Below are 19,834 nucleotides of genomic sequence, written 5' to 3'. Positions count from 1 at the left end.
ATAGCTGCAAGAGTTTCACAACATTTATTTTTTTGCACAACATTTAGGTTCTTCTTGCAATGATAAAAAAGTCTTTAAATGTATTTAACATATTCATATATGTACATATATTTGATACAAAATGAATACAATGCAATTACAGTGCAAAGGCTAGCAAACACACTACCTTACAATTATGTAGATTACAAAATATAATGAAAAATGAGCAAACAAAGCAAAAGAGTTTAGATTTAATATTACGCAGGATGACTTCAAATACAGAAACCTTGATGCAATTCCTATTTTCTTCAAAAAAAATAAATATTCGTTTTTACATTGTGTGTCATATGCATAAATACATAAAATAAACAGAACAAACAAACAAACACAGTTTCGTTTTTATGTCTGTTTAATTTGGAACCTCCTGTCTTGTCTAGTGCTGTGTGTGTCTGAATACGAGAGGGAAATGAAACAATAAATTCCTGCTCTAAATGAGTTGCTGCTATAATAAAATATATGCTCCGTTACTGAATCGTATTTTGTCATATTCTTGTACTTGCTAGAACCGAAGTCATTGTATTTTATCTTGCTCTTAATTGTATTAATACTTGTACTGTGATTCTTGAAATGTATTTTTTGTTTACGACTGTATAATGGATAAGGGCGTCTGCTAAGAAATAAATAAATAAATAAATAAATAAATAAATAAATAAATACATAAATAAATAAATAAATAAATAAATAAATAATAATAATAATAATAATAATAATAATAATAATAATAATAATAATAATAATAATAATTGCAAAGAACGACTGAACCCTTGAAACAATGCATCGAATTGAAGTATTTGGCTGAAACGCTGATAACACCGTGTAACAATTTTTTTTTTTTTTTTTGGTTCCTGGGTAGTAAGTGTTATTTCCTAATTGCTTATGCCTCAAAAGTATAGAAAATGGCTATTATTCCCCACAAACTTTGCTTTTGTGACCAGGACAGTGATATTTTGAAATTTACCTATTTCCAATAAGAAAGCGGGCGAATTTGTTCTTTTCGTTCACATAAAGTCAGAAAAAAACAACATATGAATCCAAATTAACATGTATTTATACTAAAGTAATACAAAAATGACTACAAAAGATTTAGAAGTGAGTAGTTTTTCGAGATTTATGATTATACTGTAAATCACTTTCCAGAACATTCCAGATAGATTCAGTGCTGAGTAAACTTCTAGAACTTTCTAGAACTTTCCAGTAATATAAATAGTCGTATAAATACAGGGGCCTTAAGCCCACCAGTTCAGTTTAGTTCCAGCTGCCTAAGTGGATACATATCTGCATTTTTCTGAGATGTCATCAAGGTCATAGGAGACTTCAAAATGGTGGCATTCCTGATGGGTCTCCAAGGCTGTTTTACCAAGTTTCCCTGCTATCTTTGCCTTTGGGACAGCAGGGACACCAAGGCGCACTGCCACAGGTGGGACTGGCCACAGCGGACCGAGTTCTCTGTGGGGAGGAACAACGTCAAGTGGGAGCCACTGGTGGACCCCCGGAAGGTGCTGATGCCACCACTGCACATCAGATTGGGCCTTATGAAACAATTTGTCAGAGCTCTAGATAAGGAGTCGGCAGCCTTCAAGTACCTTCAAGACTTCTTCCCTAAGCTGTCTGAGGCAAAGGTCAAAGCCGGTGTCTTCGTCGGACCACAGATAAAGAAGATCCTGGAGTGCAATGAATTCCCCAAGAAGCTCACTAGTAAGGAGAAAGCGGCTTGGAACAGCTTTGTCGCAGTGTTTCGGGGCTTCCTGGGCAATCACAAGGCCGAAAACTATGTGGAGCTGGTTGAGACTCTGGTGAAGAACTACGGCACAATGGGCTGTAGGATGTCCCTCAAAGTCCATATCCTTGATGCTCATCTTGATAAATTCAAGGAGAACATGGGAGCGTACTCAGAGGAGCAAGGCGAGCGCTTCCACCAGGATATACTGGACTTTGAACGCCGCTACCAAGGACAGTATAACGAGAACATGATGGGAGACTACATTTGGGGGCTGATTCGTGAAAGTGATTTACAGTATAATCATAAATCTCGAAAAACTACTCACTTCTAAATCTTTTGTAGTCATTTTTGTATTACTTTAGTATAAATACATGTTAATTTGGATTCATATGTTGTTTTTTTCTGACTTTATGTGAACGAAAAGAACAAATTCGCCCGCTTTCTTATTGGAAATAGGTAAATTTCAAAATATCACTGTCCTGGTCACAAAAGCAAAGTTTGTGGGGAATAATAGCCATTTTCTATAATTTTGAGGCATAAGCAATTAGGAAATAACACTTACTACCCAGGAACAAAAATTGTGTTACATAGTGTAACTAACAGAAAGCACTAGTGTGTGCAATATGAGAATTGAAACAAAATTGTGTTTTAAATAAATTTGACTATTTTACACTCCTGGTATTTTTGTTGTGTGTTTGTGTTGTACTTGGTCAAGACCTTATCCTCTGGCCCAAATACAATAACCTGGTGCTAACAACCTAAAATCTTTAACTTTATCTGAAGGTAGTGCCTTCGGTGGAGTAGATAATAAAATAAATTATATTTTAAACCCAGTTTAGCCCTCGCTACTGTATGACCTTTATTGCTAATAACTAGCGGGATGTTTAATCACCAACGAGGTGATTACTGCTGAAGTCTAATTGAATGTATGGCTTTCAAATGTGTAGCCGTGCACAAAACCTGTGATTGAGTCAATTTGCATGGCTTTTTAGTATTAGAAGGCTATATAGATTTGGCAGCGGGACACAGCCTACCAATCCTTCCGCGGTGCCCAGGACGGCTCTCGGCGGCGGCCCTGCTAGTTGTATTGTGTGTATCATTTTCATACTCTGTGTCGCTTCGGAACCTCGTGTTCCGGCCGGTTTTGTGTATCAGGGTGGATTTATTGTATTTGTATGCACGTTTGGTTTGAATTTGCACTTATACATATTTATAGTACTTTGCACTTTAGTTTATTATTTGTTCATTCACGTTTTATGATTTATAATTTAGCACCTTATGTTTGTGTATGTATGTCCTTCCTCCTCCTGCGTATTTGCTGAAATTATATTCCTTTTAAGAATCAACAGTGTGCGTGTTGTGGGGGAAAGTCTGTTCTCCTATAGTCATCAGTGATTGGGTGATTTTAGCAATGTGTGTCGTAACTTCCTTTATTTTTTCTTTTAAAAGGTGGCTGGGAAAATATTTCGGGGTTCCTCTTTATGTATTAGACTCACTCTGGGAGTCACGGTTGGAGTGGATGGCTACAGAGAAGCAACTGAGCGATTAATTGACAATGCACCCACCGAGTTGGAAAGCACCCGTTTGCGCGAAGTTGCGCATTTCGGGTACCCATAGCGGTGAGATATCGGTAGCAGACAGCCCTTTTTCTGAGGAACTCTGTTTGGAAAGAAAGCTCCGCTGCCATCCCTGACTCCAAGGGCAAGCCTATGCTTTTATCTTCACTTCTATGTTGAGCGCTGTTTGTTTCGTTTTTATGTCGGTGTTTAATTTGGGAACCTCCGGTCTGTGCTAGTGCTGGGTGTGTGGCTGTATCTGTTTGAATACTTGTGAAATCAGAAACAATGGCACACTTGAAACAATGCAACGAATTGGACTGAAACCGTTATTAATCGGTTCTGCTTCTCCATGTGTAACTTTCTATGCTGTTTTTTAAAACAACTGAATTAAAGTACCGTTCCGTCCCAGCCCAGAATAGACCATAGCATTACACGCTACAGGAATATAGCCTACTGCAAACACTTCATAGATATAAAAAAAACAATTTGCAGGCACTTTGTAAAACACGTATCTGTTGAGTTTACACACCCCTTATAAATCCTGTTCATTTAGCGATGCGTGGGCTGCTTACATCTGTTCTTTCGTTTATTTTCTATTTTGTGTCGGTGTAACAACCGTCACTTAAACTGTTGCAAAATACTGAAGGCGCTGCGATTGACCGAAATAAACTCCAGGGGCGGCTGCACGAAACACCTGGAGTATTACAATGTAAGCATAACACATAAGGACACATTTCCCATTAACTGGGGTTTGACTTCATTGTGTTGAGCTCCTGAGTGAGGGAGGTAGGTATATATACGTGTGTGTGTGTATACAGCATCTCCTGGATGGAATCCACTAATTTATTTCATCAAATTTCTGTATTGGGCCACAGTTGCGGACGAAACAGACAGACGTAACACCAGAAGTGTGAGAGAAGGAAAAATAACAGAGAAGCATCATGCTAGCAAACCTGTAAGTAAAGCCAACCTCTTAATAAGCGCGTGTTTTGAGTTGTATCGAGTTGCCCAAGTCATTATTAAAAGTAAGCGGCAATGAAACACACAGAAGGAAATTGATGCTCTTTGTTTAGTTGCAGGTCTGCTACAGGCTAAAGAACATGAAACGTGCTTGCTTTGTCTCGTTTGCCGATACATTAATACGTGATTTATTATTTTATTAGTAGCAATAATAATAATAATAATAATAATAATAATAATAATAATAATAATAATAGGCTCCGGGCTTCCCCGGCTGGATTTAAGAAAATAGTCCAACAACAGATCGGTCTTTCCAACTAAAGCGCTCCATATAGTAGAAGTGATCGGGAAAATAAATACAATTTAAACAGTGATTCGTCACCGGATGACACTTTTTTTTCTCTCATTCGGCCAACCAAAATTGCCAGGGTTACTTCTAGCAGCTCTCGGTTGTTAGTATTGTAGCGTAATCACGCACGAAGACATAAGCCCTTTTGTACAGCGGTATCGGCGTTATGCTTTAGTGCGAGAGGTCCCGGGTTCGCGTCCGCCCTCCGCCGGCCAGTCGAGAAAAGGTGTAACAGAGAATCCAGCTGCAGAAAGCTGTGTTCAGGGTTTTTTTTTTTAATTTTTTGTCCCTGGGGATTACACATCATTAGCACTAGTAAACTGGAATAAACACTCATTCATTGTTAACTATTTAGCTTTTTTGCTGCACGACATATTGAACTTATATTTCTGTTACTTAGCTTTCCTTGTAGATATAACATTTGACAGTTATCATAATTTTAACCCATATGATAATAATACCAATAATAACACTGGAAGCACTGCAGAGACTGGCAAAACTCAGCACACTTGGAAACTATACTACTGAAATGTAATGATCTAGACATCATAAGGACATTTTGAATGCAAATGTAGCTATTTACAGTATAAAACATTAAACTAAATACATAAAGAGCAACAACATAATGCATTATATTATAAGCGCTTTGTGATGGTGGTTCACTATGGAAGGCGCTACATAAAATAAAGATTGATTGATTATATATAATATATACACACACACACACACACCAACCATATTATTTATATAGCTAGTTACACAGTTGGCCATCGTGGAATAACCTGTGAGAGTTTATGGAATAGTTGTAGACAATCAGTCTACAAAGAGAACTTTTCAGAGTCTGCTTTTGTAAAATGTAAGATAAAAATGCCAGAATCCTTTGTTCTGAAAACACTTGAGAGAGTTCCTACTTGATCACTATCTCTGTGTGACCTTAAATAAACAAACCAGCAAATTCAAGAACTTTCCAGTCACTTCTGTAAAAACTCCCTTTGTACTTTTGTTGTAATCTATATGTGAGTGAGTGAGCACATGTTTTTTCTTTTAAATTAATACATAATTGTACAATAACAACCAAGTTGGTTAAACTATACAGACGTGCTCAAATTTGTTGGTACCCTTCCACAAAAAACGAAGAATGCACAATTTTCTCTGAAATAACTTGAAACTGACAAAAGTAATTGGCATCAGCCATTGTTTATTCCATATTTAATAGAAATCAGACTTTGCTTTTGATTTTTTATTCAACATAATATTGTAAATAAGAAAACAAATGAAAATGGCATGGACAAAAATGATGGGACCACTAACCTAATATTTTGTTGCACAACCTTTAGAGGCAATCACTGCAATCAAACATTTTCTGTAGCTCTCAATGAGACTTCTGCACCTGTTAACAGGTAGTTTGGCCCACTCTTCATGAGCAAACTGCTCCAGCTGTCTCAGGTTTGATGGGTGCCTTCTCCAGACTGCAAGTTTCAGCTCTTTCCATAGATGTTCGATAGGATTCAGATCAGGACTCATAGAAGGCCACTTCAGAATAGTCCAATGTTTTGTTCTTATCCATTCTTGGCTGCTTTTAGCTGTGTGTTTTGGGTCATTATCCTGTTGGAGGACCCATGACCTGCGACTGAGACAGAGCTTTCCGACACTGGGCAGTACGTTTCGCTCCAGAATGCCTTGATAGTCTTGAGATTTCATTGTGCCCTGCACAGATTCAAGGCACCCTGTGCCAGGCGCAGCAAAGCAGCCCCAAAACATAACCGAGCCTCCTCCATGTTTCACTGTAGGTATGGTATTCTTTTCTTTGAAAGCTTCATTTTTTCGTCTGTGAACATAGAGCTGATGTGACTTGCCAAAAAGCTCCAGTTTTGACTCATCTGTCCAAAAGACATTCTCCCAGAAGGATTGTGGCTTGTCAATATGCATTTTAGCAAATTCCAGTCTGGCTTTTTTATGTTTTTCTTTCAAAACTGGAGTCCTCCTGGGTCTTCTTCCATGGAGCCCACTTTCGCTCAAAAAGCGATGGATGGTGCGATCAGAAACTGACGTACCTTCACCTTGGAGTTCAGCTTGTATCTCTTTGGCAGTTATCCTTGGTTCTTTTTCCACCATTCGCACTATCCTTCTGTTCACTCTGGGGTCGATTTTCCTCTTGCGGCCGTGCTCAGGGAGGTTGGCTACAGTTCCATGGACCTTAAACTTCTTAATATTTGCAACTGTTGTCACAGGAACATCAAGCTGCTTGGAGATGGTCTTGTAGCCTTTACCTTTACCATGCTCATCTATTATTTTCTTTCTGATCTCCTCAGACAACTCTCTCCTTTGCTTTCTCTGGTCCATGTTCAATGTAGTGCACACAATGGTACCAAACAGCACAGTGACTACTTTTCTCCATTTAAATAGGCTGAATGACTGACTACAAGATTGGAGACATGTGTGATACTAATTAAAGAAACTAATTAGTTTGAAATATCTCTATAATCCAATTATTTATTATCTTTTCTAAGGGGTACCAACAAATGTGTCCAGGCCATTTTAGAATATCTTTGTAGAATAAGCAATAATTCATCTCTTTTCACAGCTTCTTTGCTTTATTCTATGACATACCAAAGGTATGCAAGTATACATGATAAAATAGCTTTTAATTTCATCACTTTTCAGGAGGAATGAAGCATTATTTCAATGAGCTGTAAGGGTACCAACAAATTTGAGCACATCTGTACATATGTTTATTCTTAGGAATTAACAAGTTTATAAATTTTAAAATTAAATATATTTACAATACCATTTTTTTATATGTCCAAACAACTCTATTCACAGTACAATTTTTAAATGTCCAAACAGCAACTATATTCACAGTACAATTTTTAAATATGTCCAAACAGCAACTATATTCACAGTACAATTTTTAAATATGTCCAAACAGCAACTATATTCACAGTACAATTTTTAAATATGTCCAAACAGCAACTATATTGACTGTGCAATTTTTTTAAATGTCTAGACAACAACTGTGGAGTAGTGGTTAGGGCTCTGGACCTCACTAGAGGGTCGTGGGTTCAATCCCAGCTGCTGCTGTACCCTGGGACAATGTACTGTACCTACAGTTTTTTTTTTTTTACTATTGTGATATCTTGTAAAAATTGTAAGTCGCCCTGGCTAAGGTTATTCGCTAATAACTATATTTACAGTACTATTTTTGGATATGTCCAAGCATCAACTAAATTTACAGTACAATGTTTTTATAATTTCAAGCAACTATATCAATTGAACATTTTTTTTTTAATATGCCTAAACAACAACTATTTACAGTAAAAAATGTTGATATGTCCAATCAATAACTATATTTACAAAACTATTTTTTCCAACCAATTTTATTTTCTCTTCTCTCTCTGCCATCTTTGCTTTTCGGCTTCATAAAAAAACAATGCTTGGAATTCGGACCAGGTCATTTCCTGTGTCATTCCCTGATCTTTGTAAAGTTTAAACACCCTGGCAAGACAATATATGTATTTTCCAGCCACTTCTGGAAACCCTGTATGGACATGGGGGCTGTTTGGTCCCTGTTTTAATTCCAACCTGCAGAACCTGCACAGTCGGCCAGATGGCTGAGGTTCTGTCTGCTTCCTCTTTTTCTGTTCTGCTCTTTGCTTTGTGGTATCAAGTTCCCCCTGGAAGAACTCAGTTGTGCGAAAGTCTTCAAAAGGCATCCTTGGATCAGTGAGACCTTCAGGTCCATACAACTGGAACACTTTTGTGAGCAGTAAAAGTACCTGATGGTTCCCTTCTGATAAAAAAAAAAAAATGAACTGTTGAACCATCATTTGAGTACCGTGACTTCGGTTGACCACAAGCCAAACATTTTTTTGTTTTCTTCAACTGCTGTTGTTGCTGTCTGTTCATAATTTGTTGCACAATTTGTTCAATTGCCTCGGGTGTTAAGGCAGTGGATGGAGCAGTAGGTGTTAACAGCAGTGCAGGTGGGTTGACAGCTGCAGGTGACACGGTTACCACTGGGACCTGTACAGTGCCACTGCCTTCAGTTAAACTATGCCACAGCAGCGGAGTCTCCTGGAGCTTTTCAGGACTGGTGTTGAGGGATGAGCTGGTGTTTTTCATCTTTGCCAGGTGTTTCACATACCTAGATATGTGCTGCTTGGTTGTTGGATGAAGCAGACTGTTTGGATCTATGCAGGAGCTGTTCACCATGGCTGAATAATCTTTCCAGTAGACACCTGAGGCAGGGATGGTGGAGATGGACTTGCTGGTAGATGAAAGGAAAAAAACAAATGGTGATATCATTGCGCTGTTTGCTTAGCCTGAACTGTTGAGCTTTGCTTTGTGGTCCTCGTGTGAGATGACATGTCTTGTACATTAAGAATCTCTCTTCACACTGGTTATGAACTTATTATAAATCAAACAAATAGAAAAGCTAGGTTTAAATGAAAAATAGATTTCCTGAGAGGAGATGGATTATATGGATTCTGTCAGTTAATAATTCCCTTCACATTTCCTTTATCCCCTTTCTTTTTTTTCTCACTGTTTTATTTTTTATCACTTTGGTTATATTTGATATTTTGAACTTAGTAGTAACACTTGTATATATTTTTTGGTGTGAACACTTTTTGTTTGTTTTTTTTCGTGTGAATTTTTATTTTTATTGTTTTGTCACTGTTTAATTTTCCCCAACTCCTTTGTGTTACTGATATGATTCTTTGTGATGTGGTCTCCCTTATGTCTCTCTGTTTGAACCCTGTCTTATTAGCTATTTAAACATTGATACTAAATATCTATTTCATTTTTTGAATTAATATATAATGCTACATATAAATACTGAGTAATCTAAAAGTTGAAAGGAAAGATTGAAACTGATTAAATTTGAAGAGTGGTTAATTAAGGTCCATTCATTTTATACTTCCACTTATATGTCACTATATATTTTTATATATATATATATATATATATATATATATATATTCTTTTTCACCCTTTTTTATTTATTTTATCAAGTATTTAGAATTAATCTTCTGGATCCGATATTGATTGACTTTTCTTTTTTTCTTTTTCTTGGTTTGTTTTCTTTTTTAAATTTGATAAAAACAAACAGGTTAAAATAATAAATAAAAAATGTGTGGCCAGTACATTAACAGACATAACATGAATTCCTTCAGATATTCCTAAACATAACTCTAACCCCAACCCTAGAGATGGACTTGCTGGTAGATAAAAGGAAAAAACAGAAACAGCGTGATGTAGTTTACTATATAAGTTGTGTAAGTTATTCTGTCTCTTGTATAAATCAGATATCACTGCGCTGTTTGCTTAGCCTGAACTGTTGACCTTTGCTTTGTGGTCCTCGTGTGAGATGGCATGTCTTGTACATGAAGAAACTCACTTCACGCTGGTTATTCACTTATTATAAATTAAACAAATAGAAAGGCTAGACAGCAAATATTTGTTTTGTTCTTGCACTTGTCTGATTTGCATTTCTTTGTGTCTGCACAGGTTGCATTTGCTTTAATTGTAATTATATTGTATTTGATCTTACTTGTAACTATATTTACACTTTAAAACTTGAACTACACTGTAATGCTTTTTTAACGATATGCACATGGTTGTGTTTGCACATAACTTATTGTATAGTATTTCAATTACATTTGTAACTGTAAGTCAACCTGGATAAGGCACCTGCTAAGCAAACAAATACTAATAATATAAAATCAGTTATAACCGCATTCAATCCACATTAACAGTATTTGGAAACAATATTAGTTTTATATAATATAGTTAGAATAGCTCCTTTTTGACATTTACTCAATCCTATAATAATTAACAATAATAACAATACACACATTCTTACCTGTCACTCCGAGCTACGTGAGAAAGTTGTGATGTTTATAGAAGAATGATGTTTAATAATATAAAATGTATTTAGAATGTTTTATAGATAGTGTTTTTCAGAGGAGGTTAAACTGCAGTGTACAGAAATTAAGGATATTTATATCTTTATATATATTTTTTATTCGCTATATAAATAGTTAGAATAGCTCCTTTTTACGTTTACTTACTCGTACAACAACAACAATAATATACAACAATAACCGCATTCTTACCGATTTCACTCCGAGCTGCGCGAGCAGGTTATGTTGTTGATATCTCACTCACTCTGCAGAGCTCGAGGCGGGAGCTTTTGTTTAGGCACAGACCTGCACAACAGCGCCAGCACCATGTAGCGGCGGCAGAAGTATTACATCCGTAATGGTTTAGCACTACCATAGAGAATGAATGGGACACGGTTTAGGGCGGTTTAGCTAAACAATTCTCGATTGCCTCGCTGTGTGTGATGTGCCTAAGTTTGATCTAAATTCAACAGTAGAAGATTCTGTGATATCCAATGCTTGTTGCCTGTAAGGCAAGTAGCTAATAAACACCCAGGATGAAGAATTTCCTGGCATTAGGGGAAAAAAAAAAGTCATGCAGTGAAATTCAATCCCTCCTCCTTCCAATCACTAATTCAAAGTATGGTTGCCCAATAAGAAATAAATGAAGTGCGTTTTTTTAATCGTGTTTCACCGAACACGGGCCCAGAATGACTGTGATTGGGTGCCAGCTCACCCCTATAATTTGTGTAATTATTATTATTACTGTTTTCATTATAATTATTATTTGTTTTGGATCGACACGGCGGGGGTTAAATTCCTCCCTGCAAAATACATGTGTGGCTGGAGCCTTAATTGCTTAATTGTTCATTATTGATTAATTGGGCTCGAGCCACAGAACATAAAAGCCAGGTGAAATCCTTTGTCTGGTGGAGTGGTTTGGTTTGGGAGACACAGACACAGTGTAAGTGGTGTCTGTAAAAAATGTGTATAATTACCTGTTTAATTTGATTTATTTTGTTCCAGTGTTTTGTTGAAAGCCTTTGTTTTGTGTTTATACCTTTTGTTTGGCCCTTGTGTCTTTATTTAGTATTTTTGGTCAATTAAAGTATTTTGTTTCACTGCATTTTCTGACTCTGAGTCTTCCCTCTGCGGCTATCCTGCCACAATGACCCTTCAGTATGATTGTGTTTCCACCATCACGGTCCTTTAAAGGGTGAAGTTGTACCATGTTTTGGCCACACATTTCCTATAGCTTGAGGAATGTGCGTGATGTGTCACTTTCTCACGACAATGGAGAGAGAATTTAGAGTTTCTAAACTGTATGGAAGCTTGGCCATTGTGTACCACAGACTTTATTTTTCCATGTTTAAAAACGAAATAAGGTTAATGATGTTAGTTTAAACTATAATTTAGTATTATTCAAACACTAGGATTTTAATCTATTTAACAAATTTCAATCGGTAACAGTTTAATAAAATATTTAGAATCAAATCAGCTCTTAAGATTGCAAAATGAGCAGGTGGTTTCAAAAATATAAGCTATATAAGGCATGGAACCCCACCCCATATTGCTGCATTATATTTTTTGAAATTTGTAATCACCCATAAGAGAATTTTCGAGCGAGAGGAGGCCTTTGGGCCCATCTATGCTCATCCAGTTCCTAGTCCCTGATTGATTTCAAAACTATCAAGTTGGGTCTTAAAGGATCCAATTAATTCAGCAACAACATGACGAGGCAGCCCATTCCATCCCCTCACCACTCTGTGTGAAGAAGCATCTCCTTCCATCTGTACTTAATCTGCAGTATCTCCACTTCATTTCCAACAGTGTCATCTGTTCCTGGTTTCTTAACTGTGCTTAAAGTATTGGTCAGGGTTAACTATGTCAACTTCAATCACGTCCCCCTGATTCTTCTTTGTTCTTGTCTGAACAGATTCAGTTCTTTCAGCCTCTCTTTGTAGCTCATTCCTTTAAGCCTTGCAAATGGTTATTTTAAACAGTCTGTTGCCACACAGCTGTGTCCTCTGGTCCAGGTCTCTGAGGAAGTCCAGTATTCTGCCATTATTTGCAACATAATCACATTAAAAACGGTTTAATGATATATTTAGGATAGGGTTTAATTACCTGTGATTAAAAACCACATTTAAAAAAAAAACAGACCACATAGTATTTATACAAAAATCTATGCTTTAAGTTAGATTTACAAATGAAATATACATAGATAGAAACAAGACTATTCTCTTCAGTAACATTGAGCTATAAAGCACAATGTATTCAACAATATTAATCCTATGCACAACAGTGCAAATACAGTAATCAATATAATAATAAACAAGTTAAAACAAACACATCAAACAGTTAAACATGAGATTGTACCAAAAATACGTGCTACATCTCGGCAAACACAGGTACTGTACATGGGGGTTGCAGTGCTGTGTGTGTGGTGCAGATACAGGTACTGTACATGGGTGTTGGAGTGCTGTCTGTGTGGTGCAGACACAGGTACTGTACATGGGTGTTGCAGTGCTGTGTGTGTGGTGCAGATACAGGTACTGTACATGGGGGTTGCAGTGCTGTGTGTGTGGTGCAGACACAGGTACTGTATATGGGTTTTGCAGTGCTGTGTGTGTGGTGCAGACACAGGTACTGTACATGGGTGTTGCAGTGCTGTGTGTGTGGTGCAGATACAGGTACTGTACATGGGTGTTGGAGTGCTGTGTGTGTGGTGCAGACACAGGTACTGTATATGGGTGTTGCAGTGCTGTGTGTGTGTGGTGCAGACACAGGTACTTTACATGGGTGTTGGAGTGCTGTCTATGTGGTGCAGACACAGGTACTGTACATGGGTGTTGCAGTGCTGTGTGTGTGGTGCAGATACAGGTACTGTACATGGATGTTGGAGTGCTGTCTGTGTGGTGCAGACACAGGTACTGTACATGGGTGTTGCAGTGCTGTGTGTGTGGTGCAGATACAGGTACTGTACATGGGGGTTGCAGTGCTGTGTGTGTGGTGCAGACACAGGTACTGTATATGGGTTTTGCAGTGCTGTGTGTGTGGTGCAGACACAGGTACTGTACATGGGTGTTGCAGTGCTGTGTGTGTGGTGCAGACACAGGTACTGTACATGGGTGTTGCAGTGCTGTGTGTGTGGTGCAGACACAGGTACTGTACATGGGTGTTGGAGTGCTGTGTGTGTGGTGCAGACACAGGTACTGTACATGGGTGTTGCAGTGCTCTGTGTGTGTGGTGCAGACACAGGTACTGTACATGGGTGTTGGAGTGCTGTGTGTGTGGTGCAGACACAGGTACTGTACATGGGTGTTGCAGTGCTCTGTGTGTGTGGTGCAGACACAGGTACTGTATATGGGTGTTGCAGTGCTGTGTGTGTGGTGCAGATACAGGTACTGTACATGGGTGTTGCAGTGCTGTGTGTGTGGTGCAGACACAGGTACTGTACATGGGTGTTGGAGTGCTGTGTGTGTGGTGCAGACACAGGTACTGTACATGGGTGTTGCAGTGCTCTGTGTGTGTGGTGCAGACACAGGTACTGTACATGGGTGTTGCAGTGCTCTGTGTGTGTGATGCAGACACAGGTACTGTATATGGGTGTTGCAGTGCTCTGGCGATTGAGTCATTTTTTTATTTTTTTCTTCCGTCTAATTTCAGGATTATTGTCACTGGGTTCACAGAACTTCTTCAATCAATACTTTGCACGCACAACAGCAACCAATCCCGTACCTGCAACTGCCGAGTCAGCCAATCACAGCCTGTCAGCTCGACTGGAGCGCAGACAGCATGTTTCAACAACAACAAACCGAGACACACACAGTGAAGTAATATTGCTTCATTCAAATATCTGACACTGTTCAGATAGACTATAAACAGCTCTGATAAGTAAAAAAAAAAAGTGATTTGTTTAATAAAGTTATTTATTTCTCAATTATGTGTGTGAACCTTTATGAACATTTTTGGGATTATTTTCCTAAAACCTTTCATTACAAGTTCAAGATACATGTAGGGTTTAAAGTGTTTATTTAAAGAAAATAATGAGAAAAATATTATTCTCCAGTCGGGGTCAGCTAGCAGACAGTAGAGCCTTCATGATCCGGCACTATCGCTTCATTATATACATGGCTGCAATCTGTTCTTTCTGGAAGGACTACATGAGCATAGTGAAAATGTTCTTGCCAAATCAAATGTATTCAATAAACATTTACAGAATTCATGTTTTCTTAATTCTTCTTTTCATTGTTTTCATTGGATGCCATGTTTATTCATATCTTATTGAGGCTCCTGCTAAAATGAAATGGAATATGAAGTTAATATACTTGAAGGAAAAACCAAAAAAAACTGACATCACTTTAAAAGTGCTTTTGATTAAAGAATCATTATATCTAACAGACACAAAAGGACAGTGGCATCTGTTAGAAGACATCACAGTCTGAAATGGTGTTATTTACTGTTGATCTATTAACAATAGGTTGTATCTCCTCAGAACTAAGAGCATTCCTAGCTCAAGGCCCTGGCTCAGAATTTAACTAGGACCGTTCTTCCATGTAAAAATAAAAATAAAGTCACATGCACTGCTCCTTAAGCTAATATATGAAATCTACATTTGTTATATTCAAAATAGCTTAAAAATATTTAGATTTTACATATCTGTATGTTTTTGAAACTGTAAACTAGGCACACCTAGGAATAGATGACATTATGCTCAGGTACAGCAGGTTCACTACGTATTATTTTTCTGCAGAACTTGTGTAGATCAGGGAAACCTTTATTTTCACATTCACTCTGGTCCAGAATTGATTTTCAGATTTGTAGGACCGTTGTTATGTAAGTAAGAAGATGGACATGCGTCTGGAACACTAATCTGACTAGTTAACCTACCTCACAGAGGGGGGACTCCAGAGAGCAAGCCTGTGCCAGCTTTGAACACATTTTGGTCTTCAGGACCTGAGAATTATAAAAGGGACAAATGAGGTAAGAATGAAAACACTTTACCTGTGAAGTTCAACAGTCAACATCTCTAAAACTTTCTTTCTTATGTTTTAGCATTTTAATCCTGGAAAACCCAATAGTCGAAACTGGTCTGATGTCATTTGGAGCACTTCAAAACCAACCTTATTGTTTCTAAGTATGAAACTACAGTAGAATCTTAAATGAACAATCCTATGCGAGTCTTAAATATAATGTGTAGGTCTGAATCTATCATCAACCAGTAATATACGTCTCACATTGATACCAGCAGTTACCAGTAATAAACTAGTGAGAAAGACATTTTCATTATGTTAACATATTATTCATTTTTCTTAAAATAAACAAATGCACTATAATGTTTTGTGAAGAATTATCTTCATTCATGAACAAGTTAACTGTTTAAAACAATTGAAGCTTACCAGAATCATAATTAGTGGGACAGCCAAGATGGCTAAACCGCACATGACAATGATGGCAACAGCGAACCCAGGAAAGGGCCTTTGGGTGGTTGTATTGACTGCTGTTGCTGGAGGTTTTCCAGCTGCTGCTGTAGCAGGGGCCACGGTTACTGTTGCAGTAGCGGCTGTAATTGCAGCTTCAGTTGAGGCCAGAGTTGCTGCTGCAGTAGGGGAGGCAGTTGCTGCTGTTGTTGGGGCACCAGCTTTTGCTGTAGTTGGGGCTGCAGATGCTGCTGTAGTTGAGGAGGCAGTTGCTGCTGCAGTTTGCACTGCAGTTGCTGCTGTAGTTGGGGCCACAGTTTTTGTTGTAGTTGGGGCCAGAGTTGCTGCTGCAGTAAGGGCTGCAGTTGCTGCTGTAGTTGGGGCCACAGTTTTTGTTGTAGTTGGGGCCAGAGTTGCTGTTGCAGTAGTGGCTGCAGTTGCTGCTGTAGTTGGGGCCGCAGTTGCTGCTGCAGTAGGGGCTGCAGTTGCTGCTGTAATTGGGGACACAGTTTCTGCTGTAGTTGGGGCCACGTTTGCTGCTGTAGTTGGTGCCACAGTTTTTGTTGTAGTTGGGGGCAAAGTTTTTGCTGTAGTTGGGGCCAGACTTGCTGCTGCAGTAGGGGCTGCAGTTTTTGCTGTAGTTGGGGCCACAGCTGATGCTGTAGTTGGGGCCACAGTTTTTGCTGTAGTAAGGGCCACAGTTTTTGCTGTAGCTGGGGCCAGAGTTGTTGCAGTAGGGGCTGCAGTTGCTGCTGTAGTTGGGGCCACAGTTTTTGCTGTAGTTGGGGCCAGAGTTGCTGCTGCAGTAGGGGCTGCAGCTGCTGCTGTAGTTGGGGCAACAGTTTTTGCACCAGTTGGGGCTGCAGTTGCTGCTGTAGTTGGGGCCGCAGTTGCTGCTGCACTAGGGGCTGCAGTTGCTGCTGTAGTTGGGGCCACAGTTTTTACTGTAGTTGGGGCCACAGTTGCTGCTGCAGTAGAGGCTGCAGTTGCTGCTGTAGTTGGTGCCAAAGTTTTTGCTGTAGTTGGGGCCACAGTTTTTGCTGTAGTTGGGTCAGCAGTTGCTGCTGCCGTAGAGGCTGCAGTTGCTGCTGTAGTTGGGGCTACAGTTTTTGCTGTAGTTGCGGTCACAGTTTTTGCTGTAGTTGGGGCCACAGTTTTTGCTGTAGTTGGGGACAGAGTTGCTGCTGCAGTAGGGGCTGCAGTTGCTGCTGTAGTTGGGGCAACAGTTTTTGCTGTAGTTGGGGCCACAGTTTTTGCTGTAGTTGGGGACGCAGGGGCTGCTGCAGTAGGGGCTGCAGTTGCTGCTGTAGTTGGGGCCACAGTTTTTGATGTAGTTGGGGCAACAGTTTTTGATGTAGTAGGGGCTGCAGTTGCTGCTATAGTTGGGGCTGCAGTTGCTGCTGTACTTGAGGCCGTAGTTGCTGCTGTAGTAAGGGTTGCAGTTGCTACTGTAGTTGGGGCTGCAGTTTTTGCTGTAGTTGGGGCCAATGTTGCTGCTGCAGTAGAGACTGCAGTTGCTGCTGTAGTTGGGGCCACAGTTTTTGCTGTAGTTGGGGCCACAGTTGCTGCTGCTGTATGGCCTGCAGTTGCTGCTGTAGTTGGGGCCACAGTTGCTGCTGCAGTAGAGACTGCAGTTGCTGCTGTAGTTGGGGCCACGGTTTTTGCTGTAGTTGGGGCCACAGTTGCTGCTGATGTAGGGCCTGCAGTTGCTGCTGTAGTTGGAGCCGCAGTTGCTGCTGTAGTTGGGGCCAGAGTTGCTGCTGCAGTAGGGGCCAGAGTTGCTGCTGTAGTTGGGGCAACAGTTTTTGCACCAGTTGGGGATGCAGTTGCTGCTGCAGTAGGGGCTGCAGTTGCTGCTGTAGTTGGGGCCGCAGTTTTTGCTGTATTTGGTACTGCAGTTGATGTCTTAGTTGGGGCTGCAGTTGATGCTGTAGTTGGGGCTAGAGTTTTTGCTGTAGTTGGGGCCACAGTTTTTGCTGTAGTTGGGGCCAATGTTGCTGCTGCAGTAGAGACTGCAGTTGCTGCTGTAGTTGGGGCCACAGTTTTTGCTGTAGTTGGGGCCACAGTTGCTGCTGCTGTATGGCCTGCAGTTGCTGCTGTAGTTGGGGCCACAGTTGCTGCTGCAGTAGAGACTGCAGTTGCTGCTGTAGTTGGGGCCACGGTTTTTGCTGTAGTTGGGGCCACAGTTGCTGCTGATGTAGGGCCTGCAGTTGCTGCTGTAGTTGGAGCCGCAGTTGCTGCTGTAGTTGGGGCCAGAGTTGCTGCTGCAGTAGGGGCCAGAGTTGCTGCTGTAGTTGGGGCAACAGTTTTTGCACCAGTTGGGGATGCAGTTGCTGCTGCAGTAGGGGCTGCAGTTGCTGCTGTAGTTGGGGCCGCAGTTTTTGCTGTATTTGGTACTGCAGTTGATGTCTTAGTTGGGGCTGCAGTTGATGCTGTAGTTGGGGCTAGAGTTTTTGCTGTAGTTGGGGCCACAGTTTTTGCTGTAGTTGGGGCCGCAGTTGCTGTTGCAGTAGGTGCTGCAGTTGCTGCTGTAGTTCGTGCCACAGTTTTTGTTGTAGTTGGGGCAAGAGTTGCTGCTGCAGTAGGGGCTGCAGTTGCTGCTGTAGTTGAGGCCACAGTTTTTGCTGTAGTTGGGGCCACAGTTTTTGCTGTAGTTGAGGCCGCAGGGGCTGCAGTTGCTGCTGTAGATGGGGCCACAGTTTTTGCTGTAGTTGGGGCCAGAGTTGTTGCAGTAGGGGCTGCAGTTGATGCTGTAGTTGGGGCCACCGTTTTTGCTGTAGTTGGGGCTAGAGTTGCTGCTGCAGTAGGGGATGCAGTTGCTGCTGTAGTTGGTGCCACAGCTTTTGCTGTAGTTGGGGGCGCAGTTGCTGCTGCAGTTGTGCTGGCAGCTGCTGCTGCAGTAGGGGCTGCAGTTAATGCTATTGTTGGGGCCAGAGTTTTTGCTGTAGTTGGGGCCACAGTTTTTGCTGTAGTTGGGGCCGCAGTTGCTGCTGTAGTTGGGACCACAGTTTTTCCTGTAGTTGGGGCCGCAGTTGCTGCTGCAGTAGGGGCTGTGGTTGCTGCTGTAGTTGGGGCCACAGTGTTTGCTGTAGTTGGGGCCAGAGTTGTTGCTGTAGTTGGGGCCACTGTTTTTGCTGCAGTTGTGGCCGCAGTTGCTGTTGTACTAGGGGCCGCAGTTGCTGCTGTAGTTGGGACCACAGTTTTTGCTGTAGTTGGGGCCGCAGTTGCTGCTGCAGTAGGGGCTGTGGTTGCTGCTGTAGTTGGGGCCACAGTTTTTGCTGTAGTTGGGGCCAGAGTTGTTGCTGTAGTTGAGGCCACAGTTTTTGCTGTAGTAGGGGCCGCAGTTGCTGCTGTAGTTGGGACCACAGTTTTTTCTGTAATTGGGGCCGCAGTTGCAGCTGTACTAGGGGCCGCAGTTGATGCTGTAGTAGGGGCTGTGGTTGCTGCTGTAGTTGGGGCAACAGTTTTTGCTGTAGTTGGGGCCAGAGTTGTTGCTGTAGTTGGGGCCACTGTTTTTGCTGTAGTTGGGGACTCAGTTGCTGCTGTAGTTGGGGCCAGAGTTGTTGCTGTAGTTGGGGCCACAGTTTTTGCTGTAGTTGGGGCCAGAGTTGTTGCTGTAGTTGAGGCCACAGTTTTTGCTGTAGTAGGGGCTGCAGTTAATGCTGTAGTTGGGGCCACAGTTTTTGCTGTAGTTGGGGCTGCAGTTGCTGCTGTAGTAGGGGCTGCAGTTGCTGCTGTAGTTGGGGCCACAGTTTTTGCTGTAGTTGGGGCCGCAGTTGCTGCTGCAGTAGGGGCTGTGGTTGCTGCTGTAGTTGGGGCCGCAGTTGCTGCTGCAGTAGGGGCTGTGGTTGCTGCTGTAGTTGGGGCCACAGTTTTTGCTGTAGTTGGGGCCAGAGTTGTTG

General features: G+C 40.8%; 1 protein-coding gene and 1 long non-coding RNA gene across 2 annotated transcripts; one reads left to right on the top strand and one right to left on the bottom strand.

Moving 5' to 3' along the window:
• The first annotated feature begins 3,250 nt into the window (after positions 1-3,250).
• LOC131702090 (uncharacterized) lies at positions 3,251-14,671 on the top strand. The gene is made up of 3 exons (XR_009309275.1): positions 3,251-4,104; positions 4,194-4,273; positions 14,179-14,671. It is a non-coding gene; the product is annotated as an uncharacterized LOC131702090 (long non-coding RNA).
• A 229-nt stretch (positions 14,672-14,900) lies between these two features.
• Positions 14,901-19,412, bottom strand: LOC131702027 (integumentary mucin C.1-like; the record flags this gene model as incomplete). Its single annotated transcript, XM_059003442.1, has 5 exons — positions 14,901-14,906; positions 15,403-15,468; positions 17,124-17,174; positions 17,436-17,486; positions 19,329-19,412. Coding segments are annotated over 5 exons (258 nt in total), but the record flags the coding sequence as incomplete, so codon positions are not given.
• Between the last annotated feature and the right edge of the window lie 422 nt (positions 19,413-19,834).

This window comes from Acipenser ruthenus, chromosome 29 (genome assembly GCF_902713425.1).
Source record: "Acipenser ruthenus chromosome 29, fAciRut3.2 maternal haplotype, whole genome shotgun sequence".
NCBI lineage: Eukaryota > Metazoa > Chordata > Actinopteri > Acipenseriformes > Acipenseridae > Acipenser > Acipenser ruthenus.
The sequence above is the reverse complement of the archived record's forward strand: the minus strand, read 5'-3'. Positions and strand labels throughout refer to the sequence as shown.